Below are 21,889 nucleotides of genomic sequence, written 5' to 3'. Positions count from 1 at the left end.
GCTCCACTTCACTGAGCTTCTTGGTGGCCAACCTATACAACTTCTCATGTTTTTTCGAGACCTTGTATAATTTTGCATAGGCCTTGTGGATGTCATCCTGTTCATCCATCTTTTTAAACTTAAACTCCACCAATTCTTCTTCTTCATCCACATCTTCTACAATCCCCTCAGTAGAATTTACAGTGGCAATGAAGGCATTTAGGATTCCATCATCCTCATTGTCAGAATCATTTTCAGGCTCAGTGTCACTCAAGGTAGCAGCAAGTGCCTTGCTTTTCCAAATGGTCTTGAGATATGTAGGGCACTCTTGTTTCATGTATCCAAAGCCTCACCCAAAGCATTTTGGTCCTGAGGGAACAATTTATTGACCGCCATCCCAAGCATCGTTCTTCCCTTTGTCTTGCTCTTGATCTGCGAAGAACTTGATTGCTTGTACTTGTCAAATCCTTTTGCATTGGCATTCTTCATAAACTTCTTGAACTACCTCATGATATATGATTTCATCTTAGAATCTTCATCATCTGAAGACTCATCAGTGTTACTACTCTTAGCCTTCAATGTCATGCTCTTGCTCTTGCTTGATTTCCCGATCCTTTTCAAACCCAACTCATAGGTCTGCAGATTGCCAACCAACTCTGTCAAAGGAACTTTGTCAATATCCTTTGATTCCATAATCGTAGTGATCTTGGCATGAAATCTCTCGGGTAGAGATCTGAGCACCTTTCTCACAATCTTGGGTTTAGGAATGGTTTCTCCAAGATTAAAGGCTGAGTTCACTATGTCCTTAAGCTTGGCATAGAACTCATCGAATGACTCATCCTCCTCCATCTTAATCTCTTTAAAGCTCGTAGTAAGCCTCTGAAGGTTTGAGTCCTTGATAGCCTTGGTTCCTTCATAGGTTGTCTAGAGAATGGTTCATGCTTCCTTAGCAGTTTCAGTAGAGGATATCTTCTTGAATTCCTCATTTGTGACTGTACTGAATAACGCATTCAATGCCCTGTTGTTGAAGTTTACCGCCTTGATCTTAGCATTATCCCAATCGGCCGGCGCTTCCGTAGGCTTGGTCCAGCCTATCTCCATAGCTTGCCACACCTTTTTATCCAATGATTGCAAGAAAGCTCTCATGCGTACTTTCCAATGTGCATATTTAGTACCATCAAATAAAGGAGGTATAATAAGAGTGTGCCTGCTCTGATACCACTTGATATGCCAAGAATGTATTGACTCCTTGTGACAAATTAACCAATTGATTTAGCCAAGTTAGTTAATTAATTCAATTAACATGCAAACACATGGTAGCACAAACAATTCACCAATTAACTAAATGCAGTGGAAATTAAATTGACATGGTGATTTGTTTACGAATGGGGAAAACCTACACAGCAAAAACTCCACTGGGTGATTTTAAGGTCACTACTCCTGAGAATTCACTATTATCATAACAAGCGGTTACAAGTAAAGGAATCCCAGTACCTTATACCAACCTACAGTTGAACTCTTACCCCAATACCCAATTGAACTTGTTCTGTAGTGATAATCTCTCATTTTCAATGCACGGCTCCTAGTACGTGACTAACTAATTTGATGTGCGAATCCCAATACGTGGCTTACTCACCAACTTGAGAAAGATGTTGGTTGCAAAGTTCTTTAGTTCATCACACGATGAAGATCACAAAGCTCCTTGGTTACAAAACCCTACAATGTATAAACACAGAAGTTTCTTCAAGAGAAAGATTAACTAGGGTAAATTCTGTCTCCAGTCACAATTTGCATGAATACAACTTTACTTTACACTCACGCAACCTTTGATAGCCCTTAAAATAATCCTTATATATGTTTAGGGTTGTGAGAAAAGAAAACCCAAACATATACACACAGATTGGATGAAAATCAGAGCTGAAAATCAGTTTTTCATAAACCTCGATAGATAGCTTATCTATCAAGCTAGCTGTCGAGCATTGGGCTTCAGCAGCTATAAAACCTCGATAGATACTAGCTGTCGAGATTTAAAATCTAACACTTCTTCACTTGTTTTTTGGAAAAACTTGCATGAGTTTAACACTTGAACTTGAAATCTTGTTCCTTGAAGTATTAAACACATCCTAGATCTACCCAATTATAAGTGCATTTTGTCAAAAAATTAGCCAATTATATAAAATATTGACATATGTTCCTAATCATGATTCACATGTCCTAACAATCACTTATTAGTTCTTTTGGAGAGTTGTGTGATTGTGGAACTAAGAATGAAGATGCTATCAATAATGGAAAATTGGATAAAGGTGAGAGCAAACCTCCAATCAAGAAGACATGTGGGGGAGGAGTGATCACTTCTAAAGCACCTAACCCCATGAATGTGAGTGCCATCATGCCTCAACAAACTTTAGTTTAACCAAGCTTCACAAAGAAAGCTTGCAGAGAATTTTCCAACCTAGGAATGACCCTCGCCCAAGCATATGAGAACTTAACCTCCAAAGGATTTATTAAACCCTTAGATCCCAAACCTATGCCTAATCCTGTACCTCATACTTGGAACCTAACGAATACTACCACTTCCATCAAAAACCTGGCCATAAAACTGACACTTGCTTCTGCCTCAAACATGAAATACAAGACCTCATAGATAATGAAACCCTCCCCAAATCCAATCATCATCACCAAGCCCAACATTAGGAAGAACCCTTTGCCTGATTATCATCGAGCTCCTCCTTCATATCGGAATTGGGTGCAAATAGAAGAAGTTTATTGGGATTGTTAGATAGAAACCATAGAAGTTAACGCAATAGAGGTCCAAGGAATATGGGATGAAGAATATGAGATTTTAAAGAGTGCGATGGTTATATAGGGGATACTCCCCAAAGGAATGACCGAGTTGAAGAAAAGAGTCCTTGAGGATAATGTAGCAAACATTACTAGGATGAGAAACATTACAAGCCATCCTTTTTATAGAATGATCACCCTAGTAAGAACATGGGAGATGGGTTCAAGCCCATGGAACTCAAAGGTAAAGAAGCAAAAGATGAAGAGGATAGCATCTTGACCCAATTGAAGAAGACTTAAGCTAATGTGTCCTTATGGGGTTTGCTGATAGCTTCTCATAAGCATCATAGTGCTCTCTTGGATGCTTTAAATGGAAGAAGGTGCCTATAGAAACTACTCCACAAGAAGAGCTATCTTTCATGGGGGTTGAGGCTCCATCTTATCCTTCCTTCACCTTTTCCGATGAAGAACTCCTTCCTGAAAAAGCCAGCCACACTAGGCCTTTACAAATCACCATTGAGTGCATGGGTGCCAAGGTTCCAATGGTACTTACTGATAATGGATCTGCATTGAATGTGTGCCCCTTTAAGACCACTCTCACCATTAGGCTAGACCTTCTCCTTTGACTATTAGGTCATATGACAATACTCTAAGGAAGGTTATGGGAACTTTTAAAACTCCTTGCAAGATTGGTCCATTGGAAACAATTGTGGAATTTCATGTGATGGACATCACTCCTAACTACAACCTTCTCTTAGGAAGAGCATGGTTTCACCCCACTAGAGCTATCCTTTCTACTCTACACCAAAAGATGAAGATCCCATGGAAAGGGGGAATTGATGTAGTGCTTGGAAATGGTCAGACCCTAGCTCTCGTCTGTAGACTTGAGGATGGAGGATGTGAGCTTCAAATGAGTGGCTTTGAGTTTGTGAACGTGTCTGACTATGGATTTGCTCCCATATTATAGCCATAAGGTGATTGCAATGATGAGAAAAATGGGGTACATGCCTGGTATGGGTCTTGGAAAGGAAGGAAGAGGGGTGGTTGAATTTCCCTACTTCAAGATTCAACTAACCAAGGAAGGTTTGGGATTCTTTAAAGGCTGCAATAGAATCAAAAAGGAACATGGTACCCTAAATGGGAACTTTGTGAAGGAAGGAGGGGACTTCCCTTTCAATGGCTTTCCCAAGCTTTGGGTGGACAAGGACAGGAAGGTGAATCCTGGCTAGGAGATATTCTTCAATGAGAAGCTCACTTTTAAGGAGAAACCTACTATGGTGATCAAGGAAGTTCAAGAAGAAGTCGATTAGGTGGACTACATGGATGCTGAAGCAATGGGCACTATGCTGAAAGAGAAGAGGGACATATTCACCATCACCATCGACGAGCCAAGTGATCCTTCTACCTTCATCATGCCTACTATTAGGCAACTAAATAATTGGACTTGGTTTTTGTAATGCAAGTTCAAATGTACTTTTCAACATTTTTAATAAGATAAATTTGGATTTGGCTTATTTTGATGTGTCTCATAATATTGAAATTTTGCACTTAAATGATTCTAATGAATTTGAAAATGAAATTAATAAACAACTAAAAAAGAAAATTGAACATGTGGAACCAACTTTTGAAACTCTTAATTTGGAAAATAATGAGAATCCATGCTTAATTAAAATTGGCTCAACCCTAAATGAAAAGGAAAGATAAGATCTCAAAGAGCTTCTCATAGAATTCCAAGAAGTGTTTGCATGGTCCTATGAAGATATGCTTGGCATTGATCCTGAGATAGCCTAGCACCACATTGTTGGTCTCCACGTCTAAGCCAATGGTAAGGGTAGTCCTTAAAGGGCATACATTCAATGCGGATCCATGAGAGATAGCAATCCTTATGTTGTAGTTTCTATGGGTACCTCCTTTCCATTCAAAGCATCCAAGAGAGCACTACAATGCTTTCTTCTTGCTAGGATCCAAACTATAGTACCACCTTGATGCACCTCCCGTGAGTGAGAAAGGAAATGCATGCAAAGTTTGCTACTCATCCAACCCTTTCATCTCAACGATACTTAGATGCCTCCTAACATGTTGCTTTGGATCTCCAATTCCATCAAATTTTCCTGCATTATAAATCTTGAACTTTGGAGGTAGTGCAATGGGAGTCTTGGAGATTATGCCCACCATGTGTTGGAAAAATACATGTTTGTTTCGCGTACAAAACATACGCAGCCTAAAATTAACAAATCTACTTCATTCACAATTGATAACATGTACTATGTATATTTCAGAATATAAGAATAAGAGAGTGTACCTTAGTGCAATGAAATTCAAAACCAAAGATTAGAAGTACTTGGGAATACTTTTAATCTTCACTCCAATTTCACTTGTGCCTAAGAAGTGTGGTCTCTCAATCATTTTATATGTGTGTGTTCAAGGGAGAATAAGAGAGTGTCCTTCAATCACATAAAAACCATTTCATTCTCTTACATAATTCTATATGTTTCTCTCCTTATAACTATTATCTAATTAGGCTAGCCTTTTGGGCCATTCCAATTGGGGTTTAGTATATGGCTTGGTGTGGGACCAAAAGGGAACAAATAAGACACTAACTCCAATGGGCCTTGGGCTTTTCTGTCAACTCTTGACAAGTCAAAAGTTACCATTAATTATATTTAATACCACTATATAAATATAATTGCACTCTAGGCCCTATTTATAAATTATATCTCAAGACTTTATTGTACATGCAACCCCTTCATAAGATATTCATAGTAATACAAAATCATGAATATAGACTGGCACTTTGAAGATTACTATATCTTAATCCTTGAGTACCCGATTTAATTTTTCAAGTTATTCATCATATATTTATGAAATCTAATTTCATAAATATATACTTTAGTAACTCCCTACTAAAATAGTTAGGCCTAACATTCTAAATAACGAAACCCATTAAACTTATCTCAAGGGAATATTTTATATCTCCATTAAGAGATTATGAATTCCATCTTGAGAGTATATGTTCCATTAACACTAAATGTGGCTGCCCAACATACTGAGGGTTTGATCTTTACTTTAGATCTCACTCTTAATATATCAAAGCAACCTACACTTCATGATCAGGTCCATTATTCTCTCAAGATGAAGAGTTCATGTAAATAGAAGTCGTGAAATTTATTATTCATTTAACAGTCATTAGGAGAATAATAAATCTCACAGTGGTCCAGTTCAATATGTCTTAACTCTTAAAACATATCAACATATCAACTAGAAGTCTCCACTTCCATGATCAAGACAGATCATCTTAGTTGATATGTTATAGTCTTAGCTGATGAAATGCTCAATTTCATCACCGACTATGAACTAAAAATTTGAGTTTACAAAGAACTTGTGATTTATATCATTGTGGCTAAATCACATACTATGCATTTCATGGACTATATGATAATGTCCAAATATTCATTTTATCATTATTTTAGATAATAATAAAACAATTTTATTAATCACAACATTAAGTCACCATAATGTCATACATAGCATCATACAATAGGATTTAAGGGCACTAATCCTAACAGTCTCCCACTTGCCCTAAAGACTATTGTTCACTAATCTAACTCCCATTCCCTCCAAATGTGACTTAAAAGTCCTTTGGGGCAAGTCTTTGGTAAAGGGATCTGCTAGATTATTGGCACTATCAATCTTTGCTACTACTACATCTCCTCGAGCAACAATGTCTCGAATGATGTGGTGCTTTCTTTCAATGTGCTTTCCTTTCTTGTGATTCCTTGGATCTTTGGATTGTACAACCACTCCACTATTGTCACAAAACAATGTGATAGGAACTTGCTCCATTCTCACAACACCAAGATCATAAAGGAATTTCTTGAGCTAAACAGCTTCCTTTGTCGCTTCACAAGCAGCAACATATTCAACTTCCATGGTAGAGTCAGCAATACAAGATTGCTTAACACTCCTCCAACTTACGGCTCCACCTCTCAAGGTGAATACACAACCTAAAGTGAACTTTTTGAAATCAAGATTTGAATGAAAATCTGAATTTGTATAGCCAATAGGTATCAAATCCTCACACCAGTAAACAAGCATATAACTTCTCATTCTCTATAGATACTTGAGAATATGCGTTACAGCTTGCCAATGTTTTGGTCCTGGATTTGATTGATATCAGCTGACCATGCCAACTGAATAACAGATATCTAGTATAGTACAAAGCATGGCATACATGAGACTTCCCACTGCAGAAGCATAAGGAACTTGTCTCATCATATTTTCTTCCTCAAGAGTCTTAGGCCTTTGGTCATCAGACAGAGGAACTCCATGTCTGAAAGGAAGCAATCCTTTCTTGGAGTTTTGCATGCTAAACCATTCTAGAACCTTATTTGTATGACAAACCTAACATCTTATTCTTGCAATCTCGCCAAAGCTTGATCTCTAGAATAAAGTTAGCTTCGCCCAAGTCCTTCATATCAAATTGGCTTGACAACCAAACCTTTACTGATGACATTACCTTTACATCATTTCCAATGAGTAGAATATCATCAACATAAAGCACTAGAAACATTACTACTTTATCTTGATGTCTTTTGTACACACATGTTTCATCAAGATTTTGTTTAAAACCAAATGAATTGATTGCTTGGTCAAATCTGATTTTCTATGACCAGGATGCTTGCTGAAGTCCATAAATGGATCTTTTCAACTTGCTTACCATATGCTTTTAGTTCTTTGCTATGAAACCTTCCGATTGCATCATATAGATTTCTTCTTCAAGATTTCCATTTAGGAAAGTAGTCTTAACATCCATTTGCCAAATCTCATAATCATAATAAGCAGCAATGGATAAGAGAATTCTTATAGATTTAAGCATTGCTACTAGTGAAAAGGTTTCTTCATAATCAATACCTTCTTTTTGTGTATACCCACTAGCCTTACTTTAAAGGTTTCAACCTTTCCATCTATCCCTCTCTTCCTCTTGTAAACCCATTTGCAACCACCAGGTTTAATGCCATTAGGCACCTTTACAAGATCCCAAACTTGATTGGAATACATTGAATCTAATTCAGATTTCATAGCTTTGACCCAATGATGTGCATCTATATCATTCATTGCCTCTTCATAAGTGTAAGGATCAGTTTCAACCTCTTTTAAGAAAGCTTCATAAGTTTCTCCCAGACCTATAAATCTTATAGGTGGCCTAACAATCCACCCACTACAACGAGGCTCCTGTGTACTAGTCATCTCATGAGTAATATCTTGTGGTATATCCGATACAACCACATCATCCTTCGTTTCATCCATTGATTGTTTAATTATAGTTACATTCATTTCAGCCAAAACAACTCTACTTTTAGGAGTATAATCATTCATATAGTCATTTTCCAAAAATTTGTCATTTGTACTAACAAACACTTTATTATCTTTATGACTATAGAATAAACCTCCAACAGTTCCTTTTGGATACCCTCCAAAGAAAAAAAAAAAACTTCTGTTTTAGACTGTAGCTTGTCAGACTTTCCTTTTAACACATGTGTTGGACAACCCCAAATACGGAGATGTCTCATACTAGGCGTACACCCAATCCACAACTCTACAAGTGTTTTAGGAACAGACTTCAAAGGTACTAAATTTAGAAGATACATTGCAGTATTCAAGGCATATCCCCAAAAAGAAATTGGTAAAGTCAAATAACTCATCATGGATCTAACCATATCTAAAAGAGTCATATTCCTCCTTTCTGCTACACCATTTTGTTGTGGAGTTCCAGGTGCAGTAATTGGGAAATAATTCCATTTTCAGTTAATCCTTGAAATCCCTAAGAAGGTATTCGCCACCTCAATTTAATCGAATGGCCTTTATGCATTTACCTAATTGATTCTCAACTTCAGCCTTAAACTCTTTGAACTTTTCAAAGGCTTCGGAATTTTGTTTCATTAGGTACACATAACCAAATCTAGAGTAATTATCAATGAAAGTAATGAAATACTCATAGCCACCTCTGGCTTGGGTTGACATAGGACCACATAAATCTGAATGTACTAGTTCTAGCAAATCTTGGGCTCTTCTACCTTTGCATTAAAAGGTCTTTTGGTCATTTTGCCCTCCAAACAAGATTCACAAACTGGAAATCCATTAAAGTCCAATGGCTCTAAGAGACCATCTTTGATCATTCTTTGAATCCTGCTTGAATTAATATGATCTAAATGTAAATGCCAAACATATGCATCACTAGTTAAAGGAAACTTTCTTTTTAATGATTTCACATGTGAATTATTATCTAATTCAAAATTATATAATTCATGCTTATCGGGAGTTAAAATATAAAGACCATCAACAATATTCTTAGAACAGATAAATACTTTATCCTTCTTTATTACAACATTGTCTTTCAAGATAACACAATATCCCTGTTTACCTAAATAAGTTGCAGAAATTAAATTCCTACGAACGTTAGGTACATATAGACAGTCATCCAATATTAAAACCCTAGAATCAAAGCATAAATTAAATACTCCAACAACTACAACTGGAATTCTGCTCCCATAAGCTAAAGTAAGAAACAATTCCCCTTCACTCAGCTTTTAGGTCTCCTGGAACCCCTGCAAAGAATTGCAGATATGGTTAGTACAACCTGAATCCACACACCAGGAATTTGTGGGATTTTGTACTAAACATATTTCAAGAAGGAATGAACTTTTTATACCCTTATTCTTGACAACTCTAAATATTGGACAATTTCTCTTCCAATGACCTCTCTCACCACAATGGAAACACTTTCCTTTGGCTTAGTCCTTCTTCTGCCCCTTGTCGGCAACTCCTAAGACAATTTGTTTACCATCTTCCTTGGTGAAGTCCTTCTTCTTCTTCTTCTTACCCTTGCCTTTCGACTTAGGTTGAGAAGTAGAAGCTTCAGCCATATTGCCATCAACACTAGATGTACCAAGAATGCCTTCCACCACTACCAATTCATTCATTAATTCAGACAATGAATAAATCTTTTTGTTCATATTATAATTAAGTTTGAATTCCTTGAATGATTCTGGTAGTGACTGGAATATCATATCCACTTAGGATTCTCCATCAATATCGGCACCTAAAACTTCCAGTGTGTTCAGATTAGAGATCTTCCTAAGACAATGCTCCTTCACTGAAGTGCCTTCAGCCATTTTGGTATTATAAATTTGCCTCATAGTTTCTTGCCTTGCAGAATGGCCTTGCTCACCAAATATCTCTTTCAGACTTAGCATTATGTCCGAAACTAGTCCTATATCGATGCTTTTCCTCTAAAGGAGCATCTAATGAAGGAAAGTTAGGACAAGGTTGAGTAAGCACATATTTGTGCTCTTCAGTAGTAAGAACAATGTCCAATCAGTTTGTTTTGATTAAGAATAGCAACAAGTGGGCTAAATGATGCCATGATTAAATTTGAAAACAATAAACATGAATATATTAAGTAAACTGGACATTATCAATTTAGCATATAAACATATAGTATGGAACCTTAATAAAACCATAATATAAAATATGCAACGACAACCCAATCCCATATTTAATATCCCTCAGCATAGAGTGAACATTAAATACTATGATTGATTGAGAACTATTCTCATTATTAGTGTTATCATGATAACTCTTATCAAACGCTAATAATATGTCGTTATACATTTAGCCTCTAAATAATAATAGTATGAACTCAGCATAAAGGATACTACAATATTTAGTCTAGTGTATACCATTGTCTAGAATCACGTGTACCACATTTCATCTACCATTAACAGGTTTATCTTGTAGTACCATGATTCAAAACACCCTCCGCATGGAATGCAAAGCTCAAGGCTAAGACAAGGTGTTTGATCAAACCGTTATAAAACTGGAAATTCAATCTCGTAGCACTATGAAATAAATACTCTCTGCATGGAATGTTAAGCTCGAAGCAAAGACAAAGTATATATTTCATACTGCTATGAACTGACAATGGAGGCTGTGAGATCCAACCCTTGTATCTCTCTCCCACTAGATATTTTAAAAGAAAGGGTTTTTAATTATAAAACATTCGTAATCTCATTACAGATAGCCTTGCACTTTTAAATGTGAAAAAATTTAGAAAAATTCAAAATTCACAGTCTTCAATCGACCGAATGTGTTTCTAGATCAGTAAAAAAAATTAAAACATTCGTACCAAACAATCTGCCTGGCTCGATTGGTACTCGATCACTGCTCGATCGATCGAAAAAGGACATTCGATCGATCAACCAGCAATTGTATATCAATCGAATCAAACAGATTGGTCACTGTTTCACTCGATTGATCGAAGTAATTTTCTATTAATCAAAACTCGTGAAACACGAATTTTCCAAATTTTTTCTGAAGCAATTTTCAACAGTTTTTTATGAACAAACAACCATCATATGAACATAATAGACAAAAGTTGATATCAAAACTGAATTCCATTGATGCTATAGCCTTAAAATTCAATTTAACATACTTAACATCAAACTTAAACAACATTGTAAAATCAATATCAGTTTTTATCAAAAAAAAATTTCAATGACCATGCAGAAAATTAATCATATAATCTTCTAACAACATGAAATTACTATCTCTAATCCCAAAACTCACAAAACATGTTATATAGATTCGAAATTGAAGACAGCTTTGATACAAATTGTTGGAAAAATACATTTTTGTATCGCATACAAAACATACGCAGCGGAAAATAAATACTCTCTAAGTGTGGGTAAGCTTTCCTAAGGCTAAAGGGATAGATAAGTACGTCACTCACAACTAGGTGGGCCATGATTCCAACCAATGGCCTAAGTGGACCTTCATGGATTGGTGGCAAACCATTAACGTACTCAAATCCCATCATAGACAATGGCACACATTGTGAGTTGGTGGGATGAACTTCGAAAGACTTAGGCCCAAATGGAGCCTTCCATCTTCACACTCATCCCCAACCAAGGTAAAGGGACAAAAGAATCAAGTGATGTGTGTGCAAACAAGTATTGAATAAGCCTTTATTACGGTTAATACATAGGACACATAGGAGTTAAACTCACAATCCCCAATGGAGTCATTACTGTGGACACAACAGAAATGGGAGTCGCTACTTAGTTTTTGCAGTGGTCTATGAACCATATATATAGCGTCCTCACAAGGAAAGACCATTTGATCTTACTACCAGAGATATGGGTTCGGAGTTAAGGTATAGTCTTAGGAAGGTGTTGGGCACCCAACCTACATCTAGCATACATGTCAACCAACCTAGCATTCATCTAGTATGGCATGGCATAAACCTTAGCATGTTACTATCATTATATCATCATATCCGTCATTCAAGGCAGCAACATGTAAATAATTAAATCAAGGTAGAAACAAGATGAATCATTAAAAACACAATCACACCATCAAACCTAAGCAATATCATATCACCAATGCATGTACATTATAAATGCATGACTTCGCTTACCTTGTAGTAACTCAACACCTATGGCATTATACATGAGCATGTAAATGCGTGATCATGGCATTAAAACAAAGACAACACAAAACAAACCCTAATTCTAACATGTGAAAAGAAAACAAGCAAATAGACATGTGAAACAAAGACTTAAAAACCATGAAAACATTAAAAAGAGTCTAGATAGAAGTATACATGTGAAAGCAGAAGCAAAAATTAAAAAATTAAAAAATTAGGATTTTCTGGATGGGTTCATGCACACGCATGAACAACCCTACGTGCACATAATCAACCCTGCATGTGCAAGCAAGATTATACGCATGTGGGTTTCTAGGCAAAAACCCTAAAAACATAGCAAAGATTTAAAACACTAAATCTAACATCCTAATATGCTTTCTAGACATACAAAAATGTAAACCTAGACTACATAAATATATTATAACATATTAAAACAAGAAAATAAAGAAAACAGAAAGATTAAAGTGCAAAAAGAACAATAAAAAGAAAAGAAAAGTTTAGACTAGATATCTCAAACAAAAGCTCTTCAAGCTTGATTTTTGACTGTTCCCTTCAATCAAATCTATTCACAATTCAATAAAAGAGTGATTAGTAATCTTAAACTTAAAGATCAAGGCCAAAAAATGCCCTAATGAAAAGAAAATTAACTTGAGGATGTTTTGTGAAAAAAAAAAAAAAAAAAAAACCCATCTTTGATTCACTATTTCTAATGAATCTTAGTGTTTTCCTGTGGGATTTCTGCATGTTTTGAAAATATACCATGTAAGGCTACTTATAATGTGAAAATAATGGTTTGGAACGACTCCCAGACAATGTGGGATTCGTTTCAAACCTTAATATTAATACAGAAAACTTGCCTTGTTTAGTTTCTAGAATTTGCTATGCATGCGCAAGATCATGCCTACATGCGAATGCAAAAAGCTACGTGCACAGGCTGATTCTTGCGTGTGCATTGTGAGGGTTTCCTTGGCCTCACTTTTCCAAAAATAGGTTTATTTGCTCATTAAAAAGTTATATTTTTCATTTTAACATTTCTCAAGTCAATTTAATATCTGATTGGGCCCTAAACCAACCTTAGGTCTTAGAATTCAGCATCATTAGAGAACGGGGGCTCGAGTCATAAAGGATAAATAATGTGGTGTCAACACCTTCTAGCTAGGAGGCAATAAGGATGCCTGAATCATGGACCTTCCTCTTAAGGTCCATGAGTCCCACATCATCTTGGCCTTTACATGCAACAAGGAGGCCCAAAATTAGAGAGATTCATTTGACTTTTTAGGATCTTTGATGCAAGGCCTATAGCATATTGTTATCTTAGGCCCAAGACTTTCTTTTTCAAAAAGGTCTTGATTTGGGCTAATGATAGCAAATGTGCTATGGCCCTATGAACCTTTCAAGTTAAGACATACCTTTGCGCTTTGGGCTAAGCCTCTTATATGTGTGATATTTTTTTTTCTTTTCATCCCAAAATCTTAGGGTAAGCCATAACTTTTGGGTAATCCCCCAATTTTAACCTTTGATTTGTCCTTTAGAATTAGGTGATCAAAGAATATATGGTTAAAAAAAAAAAAAAAAGAGATATAAAGGGTACTCTCTTTTGATAGGATCTATTGTCTCTCTATGTGTGGCTAAGCTTAAAGCTAAATGGATAGATCAATAGATCACTCATTACTAGGTGCACTATTTTTCCAACCTTAGGCCTAAATATAACCACATGGATTGGTGGAAAAACCTTTAATGTACTTAAAGCCCATCATAGGCAGTGGCATGGGTTGTGAGTTAGTGGGATGAACTTCAAAAAGTCTTGGCCCTAAATGGAGCCTCTACTTCCCCACTCACCACCAACCATGGCAAAGGGACAATAGAACCAAGGGAAAGTATGTACAAACAAATCTTAGAAAGCCTTTGTTAAGATTAGGTTATAGAACACATTGGAGTCAAACTTCTCTATCCCTAGTGGAGTTGCCACTGTGGGTGCAAGCACCCACGACGAGTTCGGTTCTCCAATCGTGGGAAGTATGCCTCGGCTTAGGGTGGACCGGGAAGAGGGTATAAAATGGAGTCACCATCTAGATTAGGTCTAGGACCCATAAATATAGTGCTCTTATGGAAGGACTAACTTTACTAGAACATGTGTCCGGAATTTAGGTATGGAAATGGGAAAGTGTTAGGCATCCAACCCCACCTAACCTGTAGGTCTTTCACTCATCGTGTTCCAAGTCCTAATCTCATTAAAGGATCCTCTAACATGTTGTTCCATACTCACACACACACACACACACTCTAACATGCATCTAGCATTCAATATGGCACATTATCCCACAACATCATGGAATAAGATCCTATCATTCTTCTAGCAAATCACGCTTTATGTCCAAGGGTAGTAAACATATCACAAGGTAGTAGGATCAAGAATTAATCACATAATCATTCAATCATCAAGGTGTCAAGACATTCATCATGTTCATCCATCATACGCAAACAACTCATGTACAAGCAACCAAATGCATGTTCATATGATTTATGCATAACTTACCTTACTGCATCACAACGCCTATGCATCATTGCATGTTCATTTTTATTCAATGCATGTAAACCCTAATCATTCATCTAACAATTAAACTAATCAAAAGATGTTACCCTCCTAACCTAAACCCTAAATATGCAAGAAATGAATAAACAAAAGCCAAACATGTGAAAAGCTAAACAAAAAAAAAACAAAAAAAAAAAAAAAAAAAAAAAAAAAAAAAACAAAACAAAACAAAACAAAACATGAAGAACCCTAAATCTGAGTTTCTGGGAGCAAGCATGTGTGTGCATGCATGGGGTATGTGTGGGCATCCCATATGCATGTGCGTGCATGCATGCGTTCCCAGAAACACAAACCTAGAACATGCAAAAAACAGAAGACTAAAACAAGAAATTTAACGACCTATAAAGACTAAACAACCTAAACTAAAAAGCAAGATATTAAAGCAACAAAACACGAAAGAAAACAAACAAACAAGAAGAAAATGAAGAGACAAAGTTTGAACCTTTACCTCAACACTAGAACTCTTTAAAGCTTTGATTTGACCATTCCCCTAAGTCAATCTAATCAAGAACAAAACCAAGAAGGTTAGTAAGTTTAAAACTCAAAGTTCAAGACCAAAATAGGTCCCAACCAAGTAAACTTTAACTTGAGGATGTTTTAGATTAAAAACTCTTTCTTTGATTCACTATTTTCTTGTGAATTTGGCATGTTTTGGTAAAAGATCCTTTGGGGCCATTTATAGTGATCATAGAGGGGTGTGGGCGGCTCCCAGACGATGTGGGATTCACTCTACACAATTTTATGTCCAAAAACTTTTCCTTGTAGGTATTTAGAAACCTTAAATGCGCGTGCATGCTCAATGTATGCGTGCGCATACTTAAAGCATGCATGGGCATACTTAGGGTTTTCCCTACTTATTTTCTCACCAAAAAATCCTTCAAGCTAAAGATTCATAAGATTGGGCCCTAAATCAATCCTAAGCCTCCTTGTGATATCATTGGGGAATGGTGGCTCGAGTCATAAAGGGTACTAAATAAGCTATCTACAGTACCAAATTCTCAAACCCACAACCAACCAAACAAAAAAACAAACATATAAAGGAAAGAGCTTTCGGGCATGCACAAAAAATAAGACCGAAAGTAAAAATAGAGGGGAAGAGGAGAAGACCACTACTAGTGGTGGGTGAGATCTTAAGGGTTCAGCCATGGTGGGTATCGAATCCACTTGAGTTATTAGGTATCTTTTTTGTTTTGTTTTTAGAGAGAGAGAGAGAGAGAGAGAGAGAGAGAGATTTGTATTTTGATTTGGTTTTGAGGCTAGGTATCTAAGAAGTGAGAAGAAAGGAGGAGGAAGAAAAGAGAAATAGAGAGAGACAAAAGAGTGTCTAAACGGGGATTTGAAGAGAACAGATTTGTAATTTGGTTTGGTTTTGCCATGCATGTGAGAGAGAGTCTATTTGTGAGAAACGCTAAAGTTAAGACTTTAACAAACCAGTTTTTCTTTAAATTGGTCAATTGACAGGTGTCACTCTAATATTTTGACACATATACAAGTATGCAACAAATGCTACAACTTTGTATAAAGCAAAACCTTGCCCTTTAATAAAGTTAACTTTAGAAATCATGGTTGTAGTAATTGGCTGTCTTATTTAATTACTAAGTGGATGCACCAAATTATAGTAGTACTTTTGATAGAAGCAACAACTTAATTGTTCTCATCTACTTTTACTCTACTAAAACATTAATTCTTTGTATAGACACAAAATCTTAATTGTTGAGACATTCAATAAGGTGTTTTCTTTTGTGCAATTCAATAAATTTCTTAAATTATGTAGTAACAATTCATTTAATTATTTTTTTTTTAATAAGACTATATATATATATATATATATATATATAAGTTTATGTTCAAAATCGTGCGACACATGAGCTTTTGCCTTCGACTAGTAGTATAGCATATAGTCAGTTTAAATGAGTGTTTGTATTCTTCAACAAAGAAAAAAAGTTTTTGTATGTCATTTTCAAAATATATTAAGAGGCATTAAGTTAAATTTACACCAAATTTAAGGTTTTCATTAATAAATTATAGGGGGAGAAGAGGTTAAAAGAAATAAACAAGAAGGCTCCAGCCCACTCTCCCCCCGCCAATGGTCCTACTCACCATAGCACATATTGGCTCTTCAAATAAAAACGAAAGAAAGAATGAAAAGTAGAAGATATTGGCAACTTCTCAAAAAAAAAAAAAAAAAGAGACCCTGCAAGATTTTTAAATTTGGACGGGGTTTTGAACTCCACTAAGAGATCCACTAAGAGATAGGGTATTTTATGACACGGTTTATTGAGATTATCCTCTTACCGTACATGCCTACGTGGAATTCATATGTAGATGTAGGAGCCACACATAGAGACATAGAATAAGAAATGTGTGCCCCTCCTGAAAATTAAATGCAAGAAAGATTGGAGAAGCCAAACCTCTAAATTCCATTTCCACATGGCATACCAAAAATACTATAAAAATAAAAATATCAAGATAATGACACAACAAACAAGAGAGAGAGTAGAAAATGGGGTTAGGTTATAAAAAATTAGGAATTAATTAAATCCTAGGCTAGTATTATATATTTAAAGCAAATGAGGCAAAGTTATAGTATCAAAATTGCTTATTACTACGCAATTTAGAAGGAACACAGGTGGTAATGGTATTCCTAGAGGGGAGGAACAAGTGAGGAGAAAGAGGAAGAGACTACAGAAGCCGCTTAGAGACGGCCACATAAACCATCCTCCTCATCACCTCAGCCGGCTACCCTCTCAAAAAAACTAGTGAATACTTTTCTCGTCTTCTCTTATCATTCCTTAAAAGCTAGCCCTTCTCATTGGATGACCTAGTCATATCTCTAATCTCTCTCCCCCGGTCCCCAAATCACACTTTCAACAGTTTGCACTCTTTCTTACTTTTTAAGGTTAATGGCTAAAAGGTCTGTGAAGAACACTGCAAATGCCAATAACCCCGCCACGACTAAGGCAAAGCGGACGCGCAAAAGCATCCCTCGTGACTCTCCTCCACAGCGTAGCTCCATTTACCGGGGTGTCACAAGGTTAGATTAATGAGTTCATAATGGAATGCTTTCTTTTGTTGGAATATGTATATATGTGTTCATTTGTGTTAAGCCTTAAAAACAGTTAATTTTATTCATCTAGGCATCGGTGGACGGGTCGTTATGAGGCTCATTTGTGGGATAAAAATTGCTGGAATGAGTCACAGAACAAGAAAGGAAGACAAGGTTCTTGTTCTTCTCCCTCTTTTTAATCTTTAATCTTTTTTTGTTTAAAAAATATAATTAATTTTTTTCCTGCAGTCCTTATAATTGAATTATTGATCATTTAACAGTTTATTTGTTTTCTAATACTCTATTTGGGGTTTGATGGTGGCTGTGATGGTTTCCAACTTAAATGCAGTATATCTAGGTAGGTTTGGTATATCCTTAAATTATGCATTTTCTATTTTAATCCTTTCATTGTCAAACAGTAAAAATTGAAGGAAGGAAGGAAGTATCTGGTAGAAAAAAAATTATTGAAGGAAATAAAAATTTGGAGAGAAAAGCTTCTTCTTAATTATTTCCCTTTTCATCCTTTCTTTCTTTCTTTCTTTCTTTCTTTCTTTTATTTATTATTTAATTTGAGATGTTGGATTTGTTAGGGGCATATGGTGATGAAGAAGTTGCAGCACATGCATATGACTTAGCAGCACTGAAGTACTGGGGACATGACACCATCCTCAATTTTCAGGTACATTTTTCTCATCTCAATTAGAATAATCATTATGATTTCCTAATTATGTTCACATACATAGTATCATTTATCAATAGGCAAAATTAATCCCAAAAAAAATCAATTATTGGGCTTTTAAAAAATTTTAATGAAGATTTTTTTTTTTTTAATTTACTATGATAATTGTAGCTATCAACTTATGAAGAAGAACTCAAAGAAATGGAGAGTCAGTCGAAAGAAGAATATATTGGGTGTTTGAGAAGGTAATTCTCTAATTTCTACAAATCTCAATTCAAGAGTACCGTCTTTACTGGAAGATATCGTAGATGTTGGATTGTTATTTTTTATTTTCTAAATAATGTGATTCACGGTACAGAAAAAGTAGTGGATTTTCCCGTGGCGTTTCAAAGTATAGAGGCGTAGCAAGGTATTAGTATTATTCTTATTATTTTAGGCTTTTTAATAATCATTCAATTTTCATGAGACACTTAAATGTGAATTAATGTATTTTTTTTTTTTTTAATCAATGTGGCTATGGACTTTATTAATGAAATTCTTGACTCTGTTTTTATTGTACATCTTAGTTCTCTTCTCACTTCACTTTTTACAACCACAAACTGACGCTAATAAACTAATGAACCGTCTTTTGTTAACGAATGTCTAAAGAACAATATTTAAGATGTACTTAATGTTTTTAATTTTTTTAAAATAAATTATATATCCAAAAAAATCACACAATAACATATCAAATTATTCACTTCTATGAGAGAAGTCCTCCATCTTCTCACAAATGTCAGTCCTGTATGGGATCCATTGTGAGACCCACACTTATGTGCAAGAAGGAAGGATTTCTCCCTTGGGAATGGATAATTTTTAAAGCCAATAAATTATTAACAAGTGTATTTTATTTATTGAAAAATATGTAAAGTCAAAATTGTCAAAATAATAAGGAATCCATTATAATATAATCTTTTAAAAATGTTACTCGTCATCTCGCTCCATATGCTATAGTTACCAAATTTCTGTATTTTCATACATACAGACACCATCATAATGGAAGATGGGAAGCTCGTATTGGCAGAGTCTTCGGCAACAAATATCTCTACCTCGGAACTTACGGTAATTTCATACCTACAGTATAAAGCCTACTCTTTTGGTTTTAGAGTGTTCGTTTTGAGATAGATTTATCTTTCAAGGGGACGTACAGCAATATTATACAAACTTAAAAATTAAAACAATGCTATTCTTTGGCTAAAACAAAAGACATAAAAACAGAAGTTTAAATTTGACAGACAGTACTTTCTTTAAAAAAAAAAAAAAAAAAAAAAAAAAAAAAAAAAACAGATAGCATTTTACTATTATCATTTTTGTGGGAGATTTGAATTTTAAATGACATTATTAAAAAAAATTATAAAAAATTTATTTAACTTAAAAGTATATAGAAATATTAATGCGAATACATACATGGCCAAAAGAACCTGCTAACAAAACATCCTTATCACTGTCATTATATGGCCTATTGGTAAAATTATAAGTCCTAACATTTACTATTTACAACTCAACACATGACGAATTATAATAAAAGTTGTAGATTTTTTTGTCTCTAGCATTACTATCCATTCAAACACTCATGCTCCATGAATGCTAAAAAACGTCCACATCCATGCCACATGTCAAGTGACAACCAGTCCAACATTTCAAGAGAGTCGATGCTGTACAAGTACAATCCATTAACACCAAATAAATACAGTTAAAATGGAATGGGAGACTAGCTCTCATGAAAAAAAATAAAATAAAAAGGAAGAAAGATAAATAAGTTGCTATTTTAAAATTGACAAATCATATAAGGGTCAAGATAATGGGATAAAAAAAGAAAAAAGAAAAAGGTGAATCTATGCAATCAAATTGAGTTAGTTGGGACTTTCTCAAAAAAAAAAAAAAAAAAAAAGTTGAGTTAGTTGGGATATAGATCACCAAACCTCAACTGCTTAGTCAGCTATTTAAGATATTAAATTATATTTTCGAACTCTCCACCAAATTTTGCATACAAATTAAATTCCCTCAATTAATTATATGCTAGTTTTTATTACCAAATTACCCTTGCTTCATTTTCGTTTAATATTATTTTGGATGCAGCTACTCAAGAAGAAGCAGCCACGGCATATGACATGGCAGCCATAGAGTACCGCGGACTTAACGCCGTTACAAACTTTGACCTTAGCCGTTACATCAAGTGGCTACGTCCAAATAATAACCAAAATAACCCTAACAATCATGAACCAAATTCGAACGATGACCTTAGTCCAATAATAATACCAAATCCAAACAATGAGCTTGGACTAAGCTTTATATCCCAGCAGGCCAGCTCAAGTGCTAGTGACACACCCCAAGCTCCACCACCAACTAGGCCCGGCGGCGGTGTCGCCTCGGCTTCTTCGTCCGCGTTAGGGCTCCTGATGCAATCCTCCAAGTTCAAGGAAATGATGGAGAGGACATCAGTGATTGATAATCCGTCAAGCCCTCAAGAGTCAGACCCACCACGTCGAACCTTTCCGGACGATATTCAAACCTACTTTGATTGCCAGGACTCCGGTAGTTATACTGAGGGTGATGACATTATATTTGGGGACATAAACTCATTTGCTACACCAATTTTTCATTATGAACTTGAACCTTAAATACCAAGGTAAGGGCGAAAGAGAGAGACACTAAAGATATTTTTCCCCCCAAATGTTTCTCTTCTTTCTTTTGAATATGGAGACGAGTTTGGTAATTGTTGTTATTAGTTCATTTACATGTAGATGCATAAAGAAATAGACATTGATTTATCAAATGTTTCTTCTAAATAAGACATTTGCATGCAAGTGCGCCTCAATTTCAATTTTTTATTGTGCAACTGCCATTTGCCCCCTTTGCTATGATTTCCGGTTTTGTCAATTGTGTTTTTCCAAGCTTCATAGGACCCAAGCACTCCCGCTTTCTTTCCATATCTACGGTCCCAGATGATCTTCGATATCAACTAATTATACATAGTATCTTAAAAATAAGAACAAAGACTACTAGTATTTTGTAATGTGACACGTTATTCAAATTAAGTTTGGCATGTGACACATTCTTTACATTTTAAAACAAGACCTTGACTAGATTCCAACTTCAAATGACTCCTTCAAAACTGGACCTTGACTTGAACTCCATTCCCTGGATTTAGATCCTCTCCTCTCTCTTTCTCTTTCTCTGTCTTTTTTTATTTTTTTAATCCACCTTAGAAGCAGGGGCGGAACTACAGTGGGGCAGGGGGGGGCCATTGCCCCCTCCCCCCCCCCACCCCAAAAAAAAAAAAAAAAA

General features: G+C 35.6%; 1 protein-coding gene across 2 annotated transcripts; it reads left to right on the top strand.

Moving 5' to 3' along the window:
- Nucleotides 1-17,425: 17,425 nt before the first annotated feature.
- LOC115989044 (AP2-like ethylene-responsive transcription factor At1g16060) lies at nt 17,426-21,423 on the top strand. Of its 2 annotated transcripts, XM_031112704.1 has the most exons (8): nt 17,426-17,871; nt 17,975-18,057; nt 18,233-18,241; nt 18,474-18,562; nt 18,734-18,807; nt 18,921-18,971; nt 19,587-19,663; nt 20,681-21,423. In XM_031112704.1, the coding sequence occupies exons 1-8, from the start codon at nt 17,741-17,743 to the stop codon at nt 21,220-21,222; spliced, it is 1,056 nt and encodes a 351-aa protein (XP_030968564.1). In that variant the 5' UTR covers nt 17,426-17,740; the 3' UTR covers nt 21,223-21,423. The 2 variants fall into 2 exon arrangements, with proteins under 2 accessions (XP_030968564.1, XP_030968565.1); XM_031112705.1 differs by lacking the exon at nt 18,233-18,241.
- The last annotated feature ends 466 nt before the right edge of the window (nt 21,424-21,889 follow it).

Source organism: Quercus lobata, chromosome 5, assembly GCF_001633185.2.
Source record: "Quercus lobata isolate SW786 chromosome 5, ValleyOak3.0 Primary Assembly, whole genome shotgun sequence".
Taxonomy (NCBI): domain Eukaryota; kingdom Viridiplantae; phylum Streptophyta; class Magnoliopsida; order Fagales; family Fagaceae; genus Quercus; species Quercus lobata.
This window is presented reverse-complemented; position numbering and strand designations above follow the sequence as displayed.